We start from the raw sequence: 21,632 nt of genomic DNA on the forward strand, positions 1-21,632 counted from the left end.
TCCAGACAGAGGAGCAGCCTAAGCGACAGACTGCTGTCACTGTCCTGCTCCACTGACAGACTGAGGAGGTCGTTCCTCCCCCCACACTATGCGACTCTTCAATTCCACCCGGAGGGGTAAATGTTAACATTATACAATGATATTGTCCGTTATACCTGCCTTGCACTCTCCACCCTGCATTTTTTAACTTACACTGCATTTTTATCACTCTTTAATTAATATTGTTTTTATCAGTATGCTGCTGCTGCTGGAGTATCCTTCTAACTGTGGCGTTAACATGAAAGAAGACAAGGATACTTTATATGAAAGGCGAAATTGTCAAAATAGACACCTGGATTGAGTACTGGTATTACGATCACATTCAAAGTATCAAAGTATGACAAGGTATTTTAGTGACTTCTTTATGGTTAAAGGAAAGAAAAACATGTGAGGCATATAATGCAGTTAAATAAGAAAAATTGGGAAACATGCAAGGATAATGCAAGAGAGGTGATTTTGAAGAAATAGTGTATTAAACTATGTACAGTGTTCACTATTGTTATGGCCTCAGAGAACACCTTTACCGAGTTACACTAGCTACTGCTAGTTCCTGTTACAATGACCGTTATTAGACAGCAGATGAAACCAAGTCTCCCTCCCTGTTCGCTATTTCACAAGGTCGCTTTAGACTTTTTCTCTAATCCAGAAAACACTACTTACCCTTTTGTTGCTCTCTCTTTCACGAAGTTTTTGGTAAAATGACATTCAACCAAATTACAATGCTCCTGCTTCAAGTGTGCCATTGCCCTTCAGCTCTCTCATTCCTCTCAGTTTCATGCCGGGTTCTCATATTCCAGCATTATACTACTTATCTGTATAGCCAGCTTGTGTGGTCTCTTTACTATCCCGAATCTGTGCCGAGTTGCTGCATGGATGGTAGTTCATAGGGGAAATCACTTGTGCTTAAACAGTGTTGGGGAAAGATAACTTTAAAAGTAACTTAGTTACATTATATTTACTTTTTTGGTAAGTAATGAATGTTTTAAGTTACGTATTACAAAATCCACTATAAACAGTGTTCAACCTTTTCTTCCTTTGTATGAAAAACTGAATATTTCACTGTCCAGCATTTGTTATTGAATCTGAAGTCCATATAGCAACCTTCATGAAACTGTCCAGAAACACAGCCAAATCTGTGTCTTATAAATACATTTAATAATTAATGTGTGGCGAAGTAAACAACCACAATCCTCTTTTTCGATACTCAACTGTAGTATGAACATTAGCCACTGCACCACCTGATCACAATGTTTCAAAACAAATATTATTTGTCACATACAAATTATACAAACAGTACAATATGTAGTGAAATGCTTATTTGCTCAACTCCAATGATTTGCCTTTAAGAATAATATAAAATGACAATAACAATAATAAATGATTCATGAATATTTCAAATTCTATTCATGATTTTTGATATGTGAAATAATAAATAATTAAGTAAATAACATAATAACAACGTAAAAAACTTAGAACCCAAAGGAAATCCATTAGTGGTTGAATGCTGTGTTTAGTGATGATGAACTAGTGATGTCGTTAGTAGTAGTTTAGTGATGAAGTTTAGTGGTCAGGAATAAACTGAAGATACTATAGTCCATAAACTAGGCATTTCAGCTGTCACAGTTTCTATAATCATCCATATTCATTTTATGTCAAAGGTCAGTTTCTGATGGGTTCCCCAAATGCTGACACCTGATCAGAAAGCTTGTTACCAGAAATTCAATCATGAGAATGTGGACCTTCTTTGAGAAAATCCCAAGAGTCCATGAAATGGAAGCATAAGGAGTCCCAAACCCCCAATAAATTTTGTGCACAGCAGTCAGTCTAAAAAGTCATGGCAACAGTTTTCTGGAATACACATTGTGTTCTGCTGTTTCAACTCAACCATCATTGGAGAAGCCTACACTTCCAGAATGAAGTCATTACATGAGACCATCAAACAGAAGTGCCATGAGAAACCATCAGTAGGCATGTTGGTGCTTCACAACAATGCACCACACCACAAACCTCAAAAATCAAAGCCTGCTGTCAGGGAATAAAGCTTGGCTATCCACCATACAGTCTAGGTCTGCCCCATCCATCCATGATTATTTTCTCTTTAAAAACCTGAAGAAATTGGATAATGACCTCAAGTAGGTATTAACGGGTTGCTTGGAGGATCAAGATGAATCATTCTGTTCTGAAAGGATTAAATCACTGGAAGCAAAGTGAACCAAATGTGTTCAAGTCAAGGGGAACTGCATTGTGATGAGGTGAGTTTGACCATAACATTTTTATAGTCAGGTAAATTAGTGAACACCCCTCAAATCTGTAGAAACTTGTACTGGGTTTGGTTTGCTTGCAAAATCAATTTGAATAGTCAAACAAATTAGATACAAATTTAAAATTAGATCAATTAGGTCATTTTTAGCTGCAGTACAAACATGGACTAAACTAATGGGAGAAAAAAGCAGTGACAACTCAGAGCCAGCACTTGCAGAGAAGGTTTCCCGAATGCTGTCAATAATATATGTACAGTGCAAATGTCCATATAAACTGTGCACTAATAAGAACACCACCAATTAAAAATAAATTCACATGCAAACACAATAAAGTTTCTATTTATGCTCTATAAACAACAAGCAAATTAGTAAGTTTGTCACAGCTTGACTTTGAGGTTAAAAGTTCCATATTCTCTTCTCTCTTGTAAAAAAAATGCTTGAACGATGCAGGTGTGTATAAAATAATTACAGATGTCATTATATACTTTTTACAATTCTATTATAATATACATTTTCTTTTAGGTTTTCAAGGTGCTTGGAAAAAAAAAAATTATATACTTCAAGTCGCACACCGAAAGCCCCCAACCCCACCAATAATGCTTAAGTCTAGATGTAAGCAAAACATTTTTAGCTCATAATGTGCTGTCCTTGTAACTATGCACACCCATTTCTATAATATCTGCTTTTAGCATTTCATTTCAACAGTTGATTAGCTGTATTTCAACAAACAGGCTTACAATAAGAACTGGTGACATAAGAAGTTATATATAAAGACACAGTTTTACAAGTGACAGCAAGTGTTCCTCTGATATCACCATTAATTGCAATTAGTTAATGATGCACTGTTAATACTGAATCCATAGTTTTTTTAAGCAAAGAGACAAATTTTTGTACTGAAAGAAGCAACTTTGTTATTGTTTTACATAAATCTAGCAACTGAAAACATTAGACCATCTATACATATGAAACAAACCTTTTGGACTCAATTTTTTTCAAAGCGTAGCAAAATGGACTGGAATAAAACTGCATGGAGCACACTACTAAAATAATGTATTTGTTGAAATTAACATATTTAATGAAGTACAGTGCATCTGGAAACTATTCACAGTGCATCACTTTTTCCACATTTTGTTATGTTACAACCTTATTCCAAAATGGATTAAATTCATTTTCTTCCTCAGAATTCTACACACAACACCTCATAATGACAACGTGAAAAAAAGTTTACCTGAGATTTTTGCAAATTTATTAAAAATACAAAAATTGAGAAATCACACGTAAATAAGTATTCTCAGCCTTTGCCATGAAGCTCAAAATTGAGCTCAGGTGCATCCTGTTTCCCCTGATCATCCTTGAGATGTTTCTGCAGCTTAATTGGAGTCCATCTATGGTAAATTCAGTTGATTGGACATGATTTGGAAAGGCACACATCTGTCTATATAAGGTCCCACAGTTGACAATTCATGTCAGAGCACAAACCAAGCATGAAGTCAAAGGAATTGTCTGTAGATCTCCGAGACAGGACTGTCTCGAGGAGCAAATCTGGGGAAGGTTACAGAAAAATTTCTGCTGCTTTGAAGGTCCCAATGAGCACAGTGGCCTCCATCATCCGTAAGTGGAAGAAGTTCGAAACCACCAGGACTCTTCCTAGTGCTGGCCGGCCATCTAAACTAAGCGATCGGGGGAGAAGGGCCTTAAGTCAGGGAACCTGATGGTTACTCTGTCAGAGCTCCAGAGGTCCTCTGTGGAGAGAGGAGAACCTTCCAGAAGGACAACCATCTTTGCAGCAATCCACCAATCAGACCTGTATGGTAAGAGTGGCCAGACGGAAGCCACTCCTTAGTAAAAGGCAAATGGCAGCTGGCCTGGAGTGTGCCAAAAGGCACCTGAAGGACTCTCAGACCATGAGAAACAAAATTCTCTGGTCTGATTAGACAAAGATTGAACTCTTTGGTGTGAATGCCAGGCATCGCGTTTGGAGGAAACCAGGCACCGCTCATCACCAGGCCAATACCATCCCAACAGTGAAGCATGGTGGTGGCAGCATCATGCTGTAGGGATGTTTTTCAGCGGCAGGAACTGGGAGACTAGTCAGGATAAAGGGAATAATGACTGCAGCAATGTACAGAGACATCCTGGATGCAAACCTGATCCAGAGCTCTTTCGACCTCAGACTGGGGCGACAGTTCATCTTTCAGCAGGACAACGACCCTAAGCACACAGCTAAGATATCAAAGGAGTGGCTTCAGGACAATTCTGTGAATGTCCTTGAGTGGCCCAGCCAGAGCCCAGACTTGAATCCGATTGAACATCTCTGGAGAGATCTTAAAATGGCTGTGCACCAATGCTTCCCATCCAACCTGATGGAGCTTGAGAGGTGCTGCAAAGAGGAATGGGCGAAACTGGCCAAGGATAGGTGTGCCAAGCTTGTGGCATCATATTCAAAAAGACTTGAGGCTGTAATTGCTGCCAAAGGTGCATCGACAAAGTATTGAGCAAAGGCTGTGAATACTTATGTACATGTGATTTCTCAGTTTTTTTATTTTTAATAAATTTGCAAAAACCTTAAGTAAACTTTTTCACGTTGTCATTATGGGGCGTTGTGTGTAGAATTCTGAGGGAAAAAATGAACTTAATCCACTTTGGAATAAGGCTGTAACATAAAATGTGGAAAAAGTGATGCGCTGTGAATACTTTCCGGATGCACTGTATGTTCAAACTGTAACTGTAACTGTAGAAACTGGTGCATACCCCTAATCAGTCATAAACCTGTTTAATTGAGTTAAACACTAAATTAACCTAAACAACCACCTACAGTATTTGTTCAGTTGCAAAGTATAACAAAACCCTGAATGTTTGACTTACAGACTAACATATACAGCCATGAAATTTTCTCAAACTTTTGGTATCCTGTCATGTCCAGTGACAAACAAGCAGTGAAATAATTTTTCATTTATTTGAACATGTTAGCTTCATCAGCTGCACATAAACTCAGTTGCTGAAAGACATTCTTTAATGATCTCTCCTGTACAAAAATCTCTTTCTTTGATTTTATGATCACTGCTGTTATGTTGTAAGTTGGTTAAGTTTACATTAAGTTTTGTGTTGTTTCATAGTCTACCTTTTAATTGTAGTGTCATTATACTCTGATGCTGGATGACTTTTGAAGACATGTGTACTTACCTTCTACAATACTTGTACATTCTGAACAGCAACAGCTACTCAGTCCTATCCATATGTTGACATAGAATACTGACCTCTAGAGGCCTTTAAGAGTATGATTGAAATTTAAAACAACTAATATACATTTTATTTTTCCAATTCAGCACAGGTAGAACTTAAAAATCACTTAAAAGGGTGATTCTTGGAATTTTACATAATAGTGCAGTAGAAAAAAGTCAAGACTCAATTTTTTTTATAACCACCAAAATTGGCACTAAAAGGATATTTAATCATAAAATGTAAATATTTAAATCTTCAAATTCTAATGAGGCTTAATGAAAAATATGTATTAGTTGTTAGAAGTAAAAATGCATAATTACAAATCTGAATCAAAACTATTGAAAATTTAAAAGGAAATTTACTACATAGATCTTACCTCTGCTGCTACATTGCCCAATGTATCCAGGCCCAGCTGCCTTAATGAAATGAAGTTACAGTGAGCACACAATAAAAGGAATCTGAGACAGGTTCGATTAGCTGCCAAAAGTTTAACATTTCCTTCCTCAAAGGAGAGGTTTCTAAGGATAACTGCAATCTGAAGCACCCGCTGTCCTTCAATGTCATTAATGCCAACATTTCGGGGAGGGTGGAAAAGGGAATCCCAGCCAGTGTCTTTACTCGTACCATCTATTAAAATAAAACATGAACAAATAAACAATCAAACAAATAAATGTGAAAAACTAACACAGTTTAATGAGGAACATATTCAATGCATTAATGCAAAGCTTAATAACCTTGTGATTTGCTGCTTTTGTCTGCAATGAGGTCCCGTACTTCTGTATCTTCTACTATGTCCTTCCAGAACTAGGAGGAGAGAAAGTAGGAAAAGAAAAGTTTACAATATTTTAAATTCCTGAAAAAAAAAAATCTGAAAAATGAATTATAATTTAAAATGACAAAAGATTAACACAATTTTAATGACTATAGGACAACATGCATTAAAAAAATATATATATTACTGGATATGAAATAAACATGCTGGATAAAGTCCATCCTGGCAGTATTAGGGACAAAGCCGGAATCAAACCAGGTTGAGACACTAATTCGACACAGGTTTCACTGATGTACTCGTACAAGACAAATGTAGAGGGTTCAAGGCCTAAGCCAAATATCGATTGCACACCATTCTATAGGGCACACAAATCCACAAAGAAAACCATACTTTTTTCATCCTGAGTGAGTTAAGGCTAACCAATCAACCTAATAAGGATGTCTTTTGGATGTTGGTGGAAAACTGGAGCACCGAGGAAAAAAAAGAGGAGACTGACATACACAGATCAGATGAGCAGCAGTATTGCATAATATGTAGGGAATGCTGAAAAGGATGTCAGGTCAAAAAGTGGGAGCACTACTAATCTTTTTAATCACTGAAAACAGTGACACAAAATTCAGTATGAATAGGCTGTTAAACTCAGTTCTACTGCTGCAGTCATGAAGCACTTGCCACCAGAAACACTTAAACCAATTCAGATGACATTTCAAGCTTCATTTACCCATGCCTCGCCTAATGAAAAGAAAAGTGCGAAATGTCACGTGTCACTGAGGCAGTTGCTTACGGCATAGCAAAAGTTATACTTCCCATTTCAAACGTGGAAAAGGATTTTACAAGATTAACCAAAGCTCTTGACCCGCAATGGGAATTGCCCAGTCGTAATTACTTTGCAAGAGACGTACTGCCTGACACATACATTCCAGTTAGATGTACCCTTACTGAACCGACTGTTAAATTAAAACATTTTGTGCTGAAAATCGATATATGGTCAAGCCACACCTATGAGCCATATTTAAGTGTGACTATTCATTCCATGGAAGAATGGGAGATTAAACGTGTTGTCAGGGATGCCAGGGGCAACGACCCGGCCGGGACACCTTGAGGGACCGGAAGAGGGTCTACGCCCACCCTGGATCACGTGGGGGCTGCCATCCTGGTTGCTTTGGGGGCCACGGGTAGAGGGCTTGGAAGCCCAACCCTGTAGGGACCCGTGGTCACCGCCAGGCGCCCCAAAGCCTTGGGGACCCCGGACCTCAGCACTTCCGCCACACCAGGAAGTGCTGGGGGGAAGAAGAAAAGGGACACCCGGAGAGCTTCCGGGAGAACAGCCGGCATTTCCGCCACACAGGGGCGTCCAGGGAGGAATGCCGGGAAACACTTGGAGCTCATCCGGGATGATATAAAAGGGGCCGTCTCCCTTCATTTGAGGCTGGAGTCAGGTGGAGGCAGGACAAAGCAAGAGAGGAGAGTGGAGGAGGCCCGAAGAGGAAGGCATTGTGTGGTCAGGACAGTGTGGGGGTTTGTATGCACTGACTTTATTCTGTAAATATAGTTGTAAATAAACGTGTGGTGGTGATGAACAACATGTCCACCTGTCTGTGTCCGGGCCGCGTCCACAGTGTGTGTCAGCAAACTAGCTATTTACATGAAAACCACATTGTGGAGCACATAGCTGAGGCTCTGCAAGACACCCTTTCAAACTGAAAGCTGGATGAAAAGAGGCTCCTTTCTGTTACAACTGAAAATAGGAGCAATGGTATCAAAACTAGTGGCAAAGAATGCAGTGCTTTAGGAATCGACTTTATCTGGTAATTGGGAAGTGCAAGTTTAAAAAACATTAACTGCTTAAATGTTACATTTATAAAAGCCAAAATTCTGCACTAAAATTGAGTTTTATACTGCATGCCTTTACAATGAGTTGTCAGTTAAACACAGTACTTCACGAAGTGAAGTTTAAATTAGCTACAGCATTATATGTAAAATTCCCTTAGGCTAGACTTGTTTGTTTTTTTTGTTTTTTTTTTTAATGAAATTTGTTTTACAGATTTATTAATAAAAACAAAAACCAAGCAATCTGAAACTGTAACAAATTTAAATACGTTACAGTACAGTTTAACTTCTTAAAACAGTGGAGAGCAAGTAAGAGACAGTTTATGTATTTATATTGTTATATTAATTTTATATTTATTATTAGTTTAACTGTAATGTAGACTGAATTTTCATAAAATTTTAAATTCCCTTAGCCCTACCATTTTCTGCTTACATTTAAGCATTTTATTTACATTTACACTATGTTCTTAACCTGAAAGCAGATACAGTAGCATCTGTAAATTGATGCTGGTAGTTTACTTTGCATTCCAAGTTGTGTGGAAAAATTACAATGTGATTTCAGGGGAGTTAAAAAAATTTTTTTTTTGGCTAACTGAAATAACTGGAACACCAATAGTTTTTAGATTAGCATATATTTTTATTACATGTACTGAAAAAGTAAGAGTGATTATATGTGATATTCCTTCTGTGATTGTTGTACAATTCTTTGTAGGAGATTTGGGTAGCAACATACAATGTGTGCGAGTATGCGTATGTGATTCAGTACATGTATCAATATTTAAAAATAGCAGTATTCAAATCATGTTTTTTTGCCCAGTGATGAAATCACCCTATTCAAGGCTCAGTACCAAATTACACCGGTCCTTCCATTTGCATAAAGAAAGCCCACTGGTTATTCTCCTATTTGTATACTTCATTGGGTCTACAGATGCACTGAATGCAAGCTGCTTCACTTGTAGCTTGCTCCATTCACAATGTGCCACCCCACATGAAATAGATACTGCTGCTGCACTAAGTATTCCAATCTGTGAGAAAACTGTAGTGCTTTTTCAGGCGAGTTACTTTATGTTTTTTGAGCTAACTGAAATAATAGAACGGCAACAGATTGTGGACAGTTCTATAATCAATTTGTCATAATGCTTGCCTGTTATTGGTATATTCTATGAACTATATACAGTGGAGGAAATAATTATTTGACCCCTCACTGATTTTGTAAGTTTGTCCAATGACAAGGAAATGAAAAGTCTCAGAACAGTATCATTTCAATGGTAGGTTTATTTCAACAGTGGCAGATTGCACATCAAAAGGAAAATCGAAAAATAACTTTAAATAAAAGATAGAAATTGATTTGCATTTCATTGAGGGAAATAAGTTTTTGAACCCTCTAACAAAAAAAGACTTAATACTTAGTGGAAAAACCCTTGTTTGCAAGCACAGAGGTCAAACGTTTCTTGTAATTGATGACCAAGTTTGCGCACATTTTAGGAGGAATGTTGGTCCACTCCTCTTTGCAGATCAAATCCCTAAGGTTTCGAGGCTGTCTCTGTGCTACTCTGAGCTTGAGCTCCCTCCATAGGTTTTCTATTGGATTAAGGTCCGGAGACTGACTAGGCCACTCCATGACCTTAATGTGCTTCTTCTTGAGCCACTCCTTTGTTGCCTTTGCTGTATGTTTTGGGTCATTGTCGTGCTGGAACACCCATCCACGACCCATTTTCAGTTTCCTGGCAGAGGGAAGGAGATTGTCGCCCAGGATTTCACGATACATGGCTCTGTCCATTTTCCCGTTAATGCGATTAAGTTGTCCTGTGCCCTTAGCAGAAAAACACCCCCAAAGCAAAATGTTTCCACCCCCATGCTTGACGGTGGGGCGGTGTTTTGGGGGTCATAGGCAGCATTTTTCTTCCTCCAAACACAGTGAGTTGAGTTAATGCCAAAGAGCTCTATTTTGGTCTCATCAGACCACAGCACCTTCTCCCAGTCACTCTCTGAATCATTCAGGTGTTCATTGGCAAACTTCAGACGGGCCTAAACATGTGCCTTCTTGAGCAGGGGGACCTTGCGAGCCCTGCAGGATTTTAATCCATTGCGGTGTAATGTGTTTCCAATGGTTTTCTTGGTGACTGTGGTCCCTGCTAATTTGAGGTCATTAACTAACTCCTCCCGTGTAGTTCTAGGATTCTTTTTCACCTTTCTCAGAACCATTGACACCCCACGAGGTGAGATCTTGCGTGGAGCCCCAGAGCGAGGTCGATTGATGGTCATTTTGTGCTCCTTCCATTTTCGAAAAATCGCACCAACAGTTGTCACCTTCTCTCCCAGCTTCTTGCTAATGGTTTTGTAGCCCATTCCAGCCTTGTGCAGGTCTACAATTTTGTCTCTGACATCCTTGGACAGCTCTTTGGTCTTTCCCATGTTGTAGAGTGTGGAGTCTGCTTGATTGATTGCTTCTGTGGACAGGTGTCTTTTAAACAGGTGACTAGTTAAGACAGGTGTCCTTAATGAGGGTGACTAATTGAGTAGAAGTGTCTAACCACTCTGTGGGAGCCAGAACTCTTAATGGTTGGTAGGGGTTCAAAAACTTATTTCCTTCAATGAAATGCAAATCAATTTCTATCTTTTATTTAAAGTTATTTTTTCGATTTTCCTTTTGATGTGCAATCTGCCACTGTTGAAATAAACCTACCATTGAAATGATACTGTTCTGAGACTTTTCATTTCTTTGTCATTGGACAAACTTACAAAATCAGTGAGGGGTCAAATAATTATTTCCTCCACTGTATGGCTGTATTTTTATAATCTATTTATATAGAAAATAATTTTCTTTTGGTTTTCACTAATAAACACTGCAGCAGATTTTTGTAGTACATTCCTGGACATTTATTTTTTTGTAATTAAAAATGTATGCTAATATTTAAAGCAGAAAATATGCAAACAACATATGTTGCGTGACAAGAAATTATTTCATTTTACATTCACTCAAACTGCATTAAACCATCTGTGGCTTTTGAAGGGTAGGGCAATAGGGAGGCGTTATAAAAATGCAGAGCCAATGGGCCATTAGTGAAGACAAAAGGATTCAGATGCCACTTGCCATATCCTTGGCAGTTCTAATGTTAAAAAGTACACAGGCAAAGTCTAAAATAATAATGATTTGCCCAAAAAAAAAAAAATACATCCTAGACCTCTAATTGTGCTGATTAACAAATTTTTACACTGAAACACTGTTCTGTAATATTTATATTTACAAGTGGTGAACCTTTTATCTTCAATGTAACATGGCTTTACGTAAGAAAATAAAACCTAAAAAAAGGAAATTATGGTGACACAAATGCCAAAGTATTTTTCTGTATCGGTGGAGACTGATGTTTTTATTTTCCAGGTGTAAAAACTATGTCAAACTACTCAGACAATAATGTGCAAACAAGGAGATGACTTGTGAAAAAAATCACAAAGATGCCAACAACCAGTTTAAAAGAGCTACCGAGTGGAGTAGCTGAGCTTGGATATAGAGTTCTGCATAAAATTATTTGTGTGGATAGGACAAAGCAAGCAATTACTCAAAAACAACAATGAGAAAACTGATCTGAGCTTTACCAAAAAATATGTATGTGTGACAAAGTTGCAACATGGGAAAAAGCTTTGTGGTCAGTTGTATGAAATATAGATGGGACAATTATTATGTTGCTCACAGCTCAAAATACTGTACCTACAGTGTGTATTAATGTTTTAACATTGTGTTTAGGGCTGCTTTTCATCAACAGGGACTGGGAATCATGATAAAATGTAAAAAAAAAAAAAAGAATGGATACAAGTACAGTGGTGCTTGAAAGTTTGTGAACCCTTTAGAATTTTCTATATTTCTGCATAAATATGACCTAAAACATCATCAGATTTTCACTCAAGTCCTAAAAGTAGATAAAGAGAAACCAGTTAAACAAATAAGACAAAAATATTAAAAAAATTATACTTGGTCATTTATTTATTGAGGAAAATGATCAAATATTACATTATTACAAACAGAAATTTTCTAAAGGGTTCACAAACTTTCAAGCACCACTGTAAATGCCGTTTCAATAGGCTTCCAACACCAAAGCTCTGAATTATAGTTCTCTCCTTTACCGGGTCAACTTTATAAAATAATCTATCCACCAAAAATGTACAAATCAACTATCTTGCACTTCTTTAATCCAATGTTAAACAAATAAAAAAACTCAAACTATAAGAACCCCAACAGACAACTTGCTTCTCAGTAGCCCCATAGGAATGCAAAACAACTAATACCAAGTATATTAATAATTACTTATATACAAGTAAACCAAGTCTCTTTATATAAATAAAAGAAATATTAAGATTGTCACCTTTACAAAATCCCGAGAGGTTTTCTCTTTCCATTCAGATCCAAAAACAGCAGAAAAACTTCCAAACGCTGCAATTGGTAAAAGACACAAATTAAATAATTCAATATAAAAAGTAATTATATATATAAAATACACAATTAACACAATCTTAGTTTTTCCCCATCTTTTTACTAATATAAGATCTTACATGCAGCCACTTTACAAATCAGAGGCAAATGTACAACCTACTTGAACATACTAGTCACCAGGTTCTTGCTTACGTAATATTATGATTTCACAATTTTTATATACTATTTTGTCATTCTAAGGGAACCAGCTTTAGATTAATTTTTGTGAAGAGATAAAAACATTTCTGCAAAAATCAACAAATAATACATGGATACTTATTGTTAATAATTGATTCAAGTAATCAAAAACGGTTCTATTTGGATAATGGAAAGATATATTTTAACTATTTTCAGGTAAGTCTTTTACAGTGATCTACACAACATAGTTTAAATAGTGACTTTAAATATTCACTTGAAAACTAAACCCATTATTCACAGTGAAACAAAATACATATTTCTTACAGCCGTCAATGGAGATTCACAGTCTGCTGATTTTTATTCTTAATTACGTAGCAATGCTTTCTGAACAAAGATAAGAATATATAAAATATGTTTGAAGACTTCAACATGGCACTGCATATCTGTGTAATAAAATAGCTCACTACTGAAGTATTCAAGCAAGCTTTCAGCTCTATGATCACCAGGCGTGTATTGCAACATAATATTTACCAGAAACTAATAATTATATTTGAAATTACGTTCATTAAATGTTTATAGTACATAACTGAATTCTGTAATCTTGCACTAGTGATCATCTAAAACACACACTAACATTTGCTTTTTATTCATTAGCTGAAGTGAAAATGCCTTTATTGGTATAACAATATGCTTTGTACTGACAAGGTACCAATAATATTAAGTAACGATGTTATTTCTTAATATATTTTTTCCTCTTTAGGACAATCTAACATTTGTTGCTCAATCTATTCTAAGCACACACAACCTGGGTTGCTTATAACACAGGAGTTCTCTATACTAGAGAGCTTCTGTCTACAACTAGTAACTTTAATATGGTGCATATTCCCAATTACTATTCACTAGACGTGGGACAAAAGAAAGAGCATTTCTATCAATCACAGTTAACAGTCACAGCTCCATTCTGGGTAGATGGATGTCCAATTCTTTTCACTGAGGCAATTTTGATAACCAGTATGTCTTCATTATTTTTTAATATTACAACATAACTAAGATAATAAGACACTTTTCATATCTTACAAAACTTACTGTCATCAAAAACTCCTGCATGTGCTAGTAATAAGGTGATAAGTTTAGGATCTTTATCAAGCTGCATAACATGCTTGCTTTCGTTTGAAAGAAGTGTGCAAACATTAATGGCAAAATCCACTTCATTGGGGAGCCCAGATAAAAGTGAAAGCACCAGTTTGTTGTAATCACATCGTGTGACAAACTCCAATGAGAGTCCATAGCTTTGGCGAAGATAATCTAAAAAAACAAAAAATGAGAAGAAGCATATATCATCAAAAAATTGTTTTACATAAAAAATATAAGATATAAAAAAATGTATTACTTAAAGTTCAAGATGGATTACTGGATTTAGTGTACAAAATTAAATATCAATACATTCACTAATGTGGTCATAAATAATGTGCAACACTTTACCCTTTTGGCTTTTTAACTAGAAAATTGACAGATTATTCATTACAAAATTAATTTAACCAGTCTTAAGGACACAAGTTTCTTAGTAAAAAGTCAATCATATAAAATTAAGTCAAAAAGCTGTTAACGTACACAAAACTGTATATGGCTCCTAAACTTTGTTTGTTAAACTATGATTTAAAGGGTCTGATACAAAAGAAATGCCCTGACAGGCATTGGCTTAAGCAAATTAAAAAATTATAAAAGGATAAACAAATTCAATGAGGTACTACTACTGACATACAGCTTTCACAACTAAGATGCTGCAGTAAAGACAGCCATACTTCATTTGACATACTCATCCATTGTTTAATTCTTTTATATTTTTGTCTAGTTTCATTAAAGTCATGCACATACTGCCAGGCTGACTTAGGTACACTGTGATACAAGATAAATGTGGTTGTCAAAAAAAACCAAAAAAAAAACAGGCAGCATAAAGTTTTCCTTTTAGAGGTAGAAAAGTTATGTGAATTAAAACAGCATCCATCCTAAGAAAATAGCTCTATATGCTATTCTTGATACCACTTGTTTGTCTGAAACACAGTATCAAGAATGGCACGTTAGGTGCTGTATGATATCAAAATCGCCCATGTGATAAATCTACTGTCTCCCCAAATAAGTCATTGTAAGCAGATTTACAGTATAGTGAGGTCAATGCATCATGACACAAACCAAACTAAAGGAATGCTTCACTCCAAAATGGGAGACTGGATAAACGTTTGGGAAGAGAGGGATGGTCAGCCCTGTCTTTTAACAGGTTTCAGTAAGACCATCAGATGATGATATCTGCTGAAAGAACAACCAGAAAACACTTATGTGATGTGGGAATTGTGATGGCAGAATTTTTTAATTAAATCACAGTAAATTTACGTAACATAGAGCTACTCCAAATTATTTGTGCATTTTCCTGCATCTTTCTCACAGATTTTGCAAACCTTGTTAATCCATGAGAAAAAAAACCCCCACAATTTTCAAAACCAGGCACCATCATATGTTTTCTATCTGCAATATGTCTGGGTATAATTTCTCTCTATTATAAAACAAAATCTTGCAACGAGATGTGATTTTCTGAAGAGAGACACTTCAAAGAGGCAGAGACACTTTCACTTCCCGTGACACGGTCAAGTCATATTATACTGACATCCATTGGAAGCATGTTCCCGTGAGACTGTGAACTAGGCAAGGAAAGTAATAATCAGCCCGGAACAAGTGGAATTGAAAACCCTGCAGGTCCAAATGGGGTCAGAAATAAAAGACGGACCGTGTAGAACTTCATAAAGACGTTCAAAAATGTTGGCGCCATACACAAGCAGAGCAGGTTACAGATTATGACAGCAGTGCAATTCAAAAGGCTTTAAAAAAAAAAAATCATTGGCACAATACACACACAGAGCAAGTTCAAAAATATGACAGTACTAAAATTCAAATGTGTCAAAAAAAAGATCGCATTTGTGCAAACAAATGGAAATTACTACTAGGTGAAATAACGGAACAGCAAAAAGAGATTGAATATATGGACATAGGTGATTGTAAGGCTTTAAAGTTTAAGTCAGAGACTGGTAGATCTTCTAATTCGTGCTGCCATCAGGGAAAAGTACTGCTGATTCCCAATGAAGAGGTGTTTCCACAAGAATTAAAAGATTTGTTGTTTTGTGAAAGTGAAATCCACTAGCACTACGAGCAAAATATATGCGTCTACAATAATCTTTTTGCATTAGCGTCATTCAATGCACAAAACGAAGATTTACACAATAATGGACCATACACTATGAGAATCTGTGCTCCTGCAACAATTACAGCTGTAACAAGTTTAATTTTGAAGAAGAAAAAAAAATTTGGTCAGGTGTATTATCACGGAGAAAGAGAAAAGAGTTAAAACGATCCAACGTAATAGAAATTCTACAGCCAATAATGGATACAAATCCATACGTCCAAAAGTATTGCACTTTACACAAAATTTATCAGCAAAACATTTTGGATTTCTATATGAGTCCAAAAGATCTAAGTTGCATTTATTAAAAAAAACCCCACATGTGACGAATTGTCAGCGAAAATAATTTTGAAAGACGGAGATATCAAAGACAGAATAGATATTCGTGTAAGACAAAGCATGATTCGTCATTTATATCAAATACATTGCCTTTTCTCTTTCCTTTGCATTTCCCAGATCGTGAAACAGAATGGTTGCACAATATGAAACAAACACAATAAGAAAAACGAATAACACCCTCACAATATTTTGATTCAAAATTAGCAATACGTTCCCATGTATTTAACCCAATTCTATCATCTCAACGTTTATCACAACATTAAATTATTAATGCGTATGTAAAGGTCTAAGCTAATCGTCTCTTCTTTATTAAATAGAATCAAGCTAAACGTAAAACGGAACAAATGCGAGGTCTAATTCACAATGGCCAGAAATCCACAGCTTCTTGAGAACAATGCCACCGGCTACATCACCTCTGGATATGGCCACTTTTGTAAGCAGATTGTTTTATCAGAAAGTCTTATTTTTATTGAATTTTTTTATTGAATGGTGTTCGGGCAAAAAGGAGATCTTGATATGTCTTTCGTATTAAAAAGTTTACAGTTTCCCATGAGAATAGTTTTTCCTATGACAATTAAATAACAAGGACAAACATTTGAAAAAGTTGGTTTATTTATAAGAGACAAAGAAATGATATTCACTCACGGCCAGTTATACGTTGCATTATCACGCTGTAGGATCAAACAAGGAATCAAAATTCAATGAGATCTTGAAGAAAAGTTCATTCCAAATATTGTTTTTACTGAAGTTTTAAAATAAAAAGTGAACATAATGCATATGTAACAATTCCCATGAAAAAAGCGAAGTGAGCAGGGGGTGCAGCCCCCTAGTAGTCAACATAATTAACTCTAAACATTCAAGTGTGCCACCTGGGCAAGCATCAGTAATAGTGAGAATGATTACATTGGGGTCTCACTGACTGTCCAACCTGCACGCAGAATAAAGAGAAGCTTTCATTGTGTATCGGATTTATATGCTTACTACAAAGAGCTATCAATTAATCACTTTATCAGTTCATTCTGTGGTTTGATCAACTTAATCACAAGAGTGTAGGGCAGTCTGACAATATCCATTCTTTTGCTTTGTCTTTAACACATGTCCTGGCTTAAAAGCTAGGGTGAGACACATTTAACGCCCGCTACAAAGTCTCAGTCTACATGGCAAGGCCACTTGCCAGAATGCAGCCTTGCACAATATCTGATAAACGTATTGTTACTAGACCTTGTAACATTGCAGTGATGTCTCTCGGAAGTACAAATTGGGCATTCAAGTTTGAACATATGCCCATAACTTAAGGATAAGTAACAACCTGGCCGTCCAAAGCCAGAACCCACAGTATGTGGTGTATGGGCACAAAAGATACCTTTACTCCAAAAGGGTAACTAGCCAAATAACTTATCCTTCCTGAAGACATGAATTGAAAGATCAAAATTCACAAGTTATAAACACATACATACATACATATATATAGATATATATCTATATCTATATAGATATATCTATATCTACCTATCTATATCTATATCTATCTATATCTATCTATATCTACCTATCTATATCTATCTATCTATATATATATCTATATATCTATCTATATCTATATCTATATATCTATATCTATATATATATATCTATATCTATATCTATATCTATATCTCTATATCTCTATATCTATATCTATATATATATATACACACACACACATACATACACACTCACACACCTGTAACACAGAATACTAAACAGCCTGGTTAACAATCCTAACAATCCATTTAACAGCAGCAGGCCTTCCCATAAGCAGAGTTCAACTGGAAAGGAACAAAGCGTTTTTCAGGTAACAATAGAACATGATGAACACATCTTACAAGAACAACAATTTCGAACTGTATGTATGTGAGAGAGGGTTTAACCAAAAAAAAATAAAATAAAATCAAATTCTTCCTTTCATTCTAAGAGCATTTCCTTTAAGTATGATTGTGAATTACAAAATTACAATATATGTAGCTGTTCACATAAGATATGCACTTTCACATAGTTTACTTTCATTCACAATAAGCCACTTTATAATATGTTAAGGCTGAGGTTGCTTAATCACTGACTTGTAAAATCCTTGGGTTTATATTTATACATCCACATGAATAAAATTACTGTACTCCAGTCCTTAGGCTTCAGTTGTTGCAAAACAATAAGAAATAATACAAAATTTATCACCAATATCATTTGACATCAGATCTCTCAATACTTGTGTAAGCAACTAGAAATTAAGGGAACTATTGGTACCTCCTTTCTTTGCAGATTTTTCCAAGTTCAGAAACAAAGAAAAAAATTTGCAACACTTTTAACTATAAGGCATATGATACAGAATTTTTTTAAAATATTTGTTAAATTAATTTCATATACTGCTCATTTTTTACATAATCTTCATCAACATCAATAGCTTTCCACCAGCAAGAAGCAAGAAGACACATCCTTATCTTTCACCAGACTTAACATTGTATTTGAACCAGTTTCTTCCCTTTAATAACCTACCATCACTCACAGATCTTTTCTCCTTGACAAAACCTCACACCAAAGAGGATGACATCTGAAGGCACAAGATCTGGGCTTTACCAGAGATTGTTGATTGCTTCTTGCTTACTCAAACTTTTCTTGTGTTAAAACACAGTTTTAAACTCACTTTTGAGTAGCCCAAGGCATCAAAAAATTTATTCATACTTTCTTTGGACACTGAGAACTCAGATGAAAGAATTCTGGTTATATTTTGTTTATCAGAAAATTGAACGTGCAACAACGAACTCAACTTAGAGATTCAAAGAAATGCCAAGTTGTGAATCTGCACATGTTTTTAATGGTCTGTGAATATTCATTACCAAATCCTCCTCTGTCACATGAAATGTATTAACAGTAATAGTTTAAGATGTACATCACAGCACAATGCCACTTTGAGCACCCACTGCACATGCAGTAGCAAATGTGACATTTAATTTTACCCATAGAATTAGTTGTATATTCTATACTGAAGTACACATTAACAAAAATATAGTAAGTGTTGCAATTGTTTTTAATAAATGGTATAAAAAAAATTAGTGGAGCACAGGAGGCTTCTTAGATCAATACTAACATCGAAACTAAAAGTGGCCAATGAATGAAGTCAGACAGAAGCACAGCAGAAACTGAATATAAACATGCAAACCCAAACTTCAAAAACACTCAAATTTATATTATATTTAAAAGAGAGATTAACATTTTCAAAGTCTTCAATTAATGTTACATTATTGTTAATGCCACTACACAGAACCAATGTAATGTTCAAATATTACTTTTACATAAAAAACAGCATATTTTTGACTGGTTAACTGCTGTTGTCACCAATGAAGAAGACCAACTCCTGTCCAGTAAGAAAGAGGACCCTTTTGAGTAGTAGAATACTGCATTCACCTCACATACTAAATGACATGATCAGAGAAATTGATAAACCAGTATATGTCATGAACTGCCTGTTTATATAGTGGGGTTTTTGCAATTTTATGCAAAGAAAATAAAATCACAAAATCACTTACAACTGAACATAACATACAGGTCTTTTTCTTAGTACTGCTAGAGGCTACTATAAAAGTACCAACTTTATGATCAACACATTATTAAACTTGCTTAATTCAATTCAGTGTTGCAGGGTGCTACTGCTTATTCGGGGAATAATGGCTATAGGCAGCCTCACCTTTAGCATTTCCCTCCACATATGGTTATGTAAATGTCACCTACAGAATTTTAATCCACTTTCAAATACATATGTGAAGTATTCAGATACATGAGTCTATTTGTACAGCTTAATACCAATTTATTTAAAAAGTAAATGCTTACAATAGCAAAAGGTGCTTCAAAATCTAGGAAGACTGTACTTAAATGTGTGCTTTTTAAATTTAAGATATACAAGAATGGTTCAAGAGAACAAGAATGCATGTACACATTTTAACTGAAGGGGCTACAGTATGTACTTGAGCAAAAGGTGAACTGGGATTCTTAAAAAAACAGCACAAACAGGATTGCTATATCACTAAAGAGTTTGCACTATACAAAATATTTGTAATTCACAGGAAGACTGCTCCTAAATGAGAGTGACACAGAAAGTGGCAGAAATTACAACTACTGGAATCATGGGCACAGATACTTTTGATTATCAAAGCTCATCTTAAAATGTTCCAACTGCCCAGGACTCCAGATGGACAAAAATATTACACTTGGTCATTTATTTATTAGGGAAAATGATCGATTATTATATATTTGTGAGTGGCAAAAGTATGTGAACCTTTGCTTTCAGTATCTGTTGTAACCCCCCTTTGCAGCAATAACTGCAACTAAACGTTTCTGTTAACTTTTGATCATTCCAGCACACCAGCTTGGAGGAATTTTAGCTCATTCCTCTGTGCAGCTTCAACTCTGGGATGTTTCCTCACATTAACTGCTCGCTTCAGATTCTTCCACAACATTTCGATTGGATTAAGGTCAGGACTTTGACTTGGCAATTTCAAAAACATTAACTTCATTCTTCTTTAACCATTCTTTGGTAGAACAACTTGTGTGCTTTTGGTTGTTTTCTTTCTGCATAACCCACCTTCTCTTGAGATTCAGTTCATGGACAGATGTCCTGACATTTTCCTTTAGAACTCTCCAATATAATTCAGAATTCATTGTTCCATCAATGAAGGCAAGCCGTCCTGGTCCAGATGCAGCAAAACAGACCCAAACCATGATACTACCACCACCATGTTTCACAGATGGAATAAGGTTCTTAGGATGGAATGCAGTGTTTTCCTTTCTCCAAACATAACGCTTTTCAAAAGTTCTATTTTGGTCTCATCCGTCCAACAAAACATTCTTCCAATAGCCTTCTGGTTTTTCCAAGTGATCTTTAGCAAACTGCAGACGAGCAGCAATGTTTTTTTTGGAGAGCAGTGGCTTTTTCCTTGCAACCCTGCCATGCACACCATTGTTGTTCAGTGTTCTCCTGATGGTGGACTCATGAACATTAGCCAATGTGAGAGAGGCCTTCAGTTGCTTAGAAGTTACCATAGGGTCCTTTGTGACCTCACCGACTATTATACGCCTTGCTCTTGGAGTGATCTTTGTTGGTCGACCACACCTGGGGAGGGTAACAATGGTCTTGAATTTCCTCCATTTGTACACAATCTGTCTGACTGTGGATTGGTGGAGTCCAAACTCTTTAGAGATGGTTTTGTAACCTTTTTCAGCCTGATGAGCATAAACAGCTCTTTTTCTGAGATCCTCAGAAATCTCCTTTGTTTGTGCCAGATTCACTTCCACAAACGTGTTGTG

The 21,632-nt window shown here is 36.0% G+C and overlaps 1 protein-coding gene across 1 annotated transcript in view; it reads right to left on the reverse strand.

Annotated features, from left to right (window-relative positions):
- The window catches only part of arid2 (AT rich interactive domain 2 (ARID, RFX-like)), a 172,181-nt gene that overhangs the window by 63,220 nt on the left and 87,329 nt on the right, over window positions 1-21,632 (reverse strand). Inside the window, exons 5-8 of the mRNA XM_039760879.1 lie at window positions 13,817-14,035; window positions 12,486-12,553; window positions 6,257-6,326; window positions 5,899-6,149 (exon numbers count right to left, since the gene is read on the reverse strand). Coding sequence (XP_039616813.1) covers window positions 5,899-6,149; window positions 6,257-6,326; window positions 12,486-12,553; window positions 13,817-14,035 — 608 coding nt within the window. The remainder of the gene's footprint in view (window positions 1-5,898; window positions 6,150-6,256; window positions 6,327-12,485; window positions 12,554-13,816; window positions 14,036-21,632) is intronic.

The sequence above is a fragment of the Polypterus senegalus genome, chromosome 8 (assembly GCF_016835505.1).
Source record: "Polypterus senegalus isolate Bchr_013 chromosome 8, ASM1683550v1, whole genome shotgun sequence".
NCBI classification, from domain to species: domain Eukaryota; kingdom Metazoa; phylum Chordata; class Cladistia; order Polypteriformes; family Polypteridae; genus Polypterus; species Polypterus senegalus.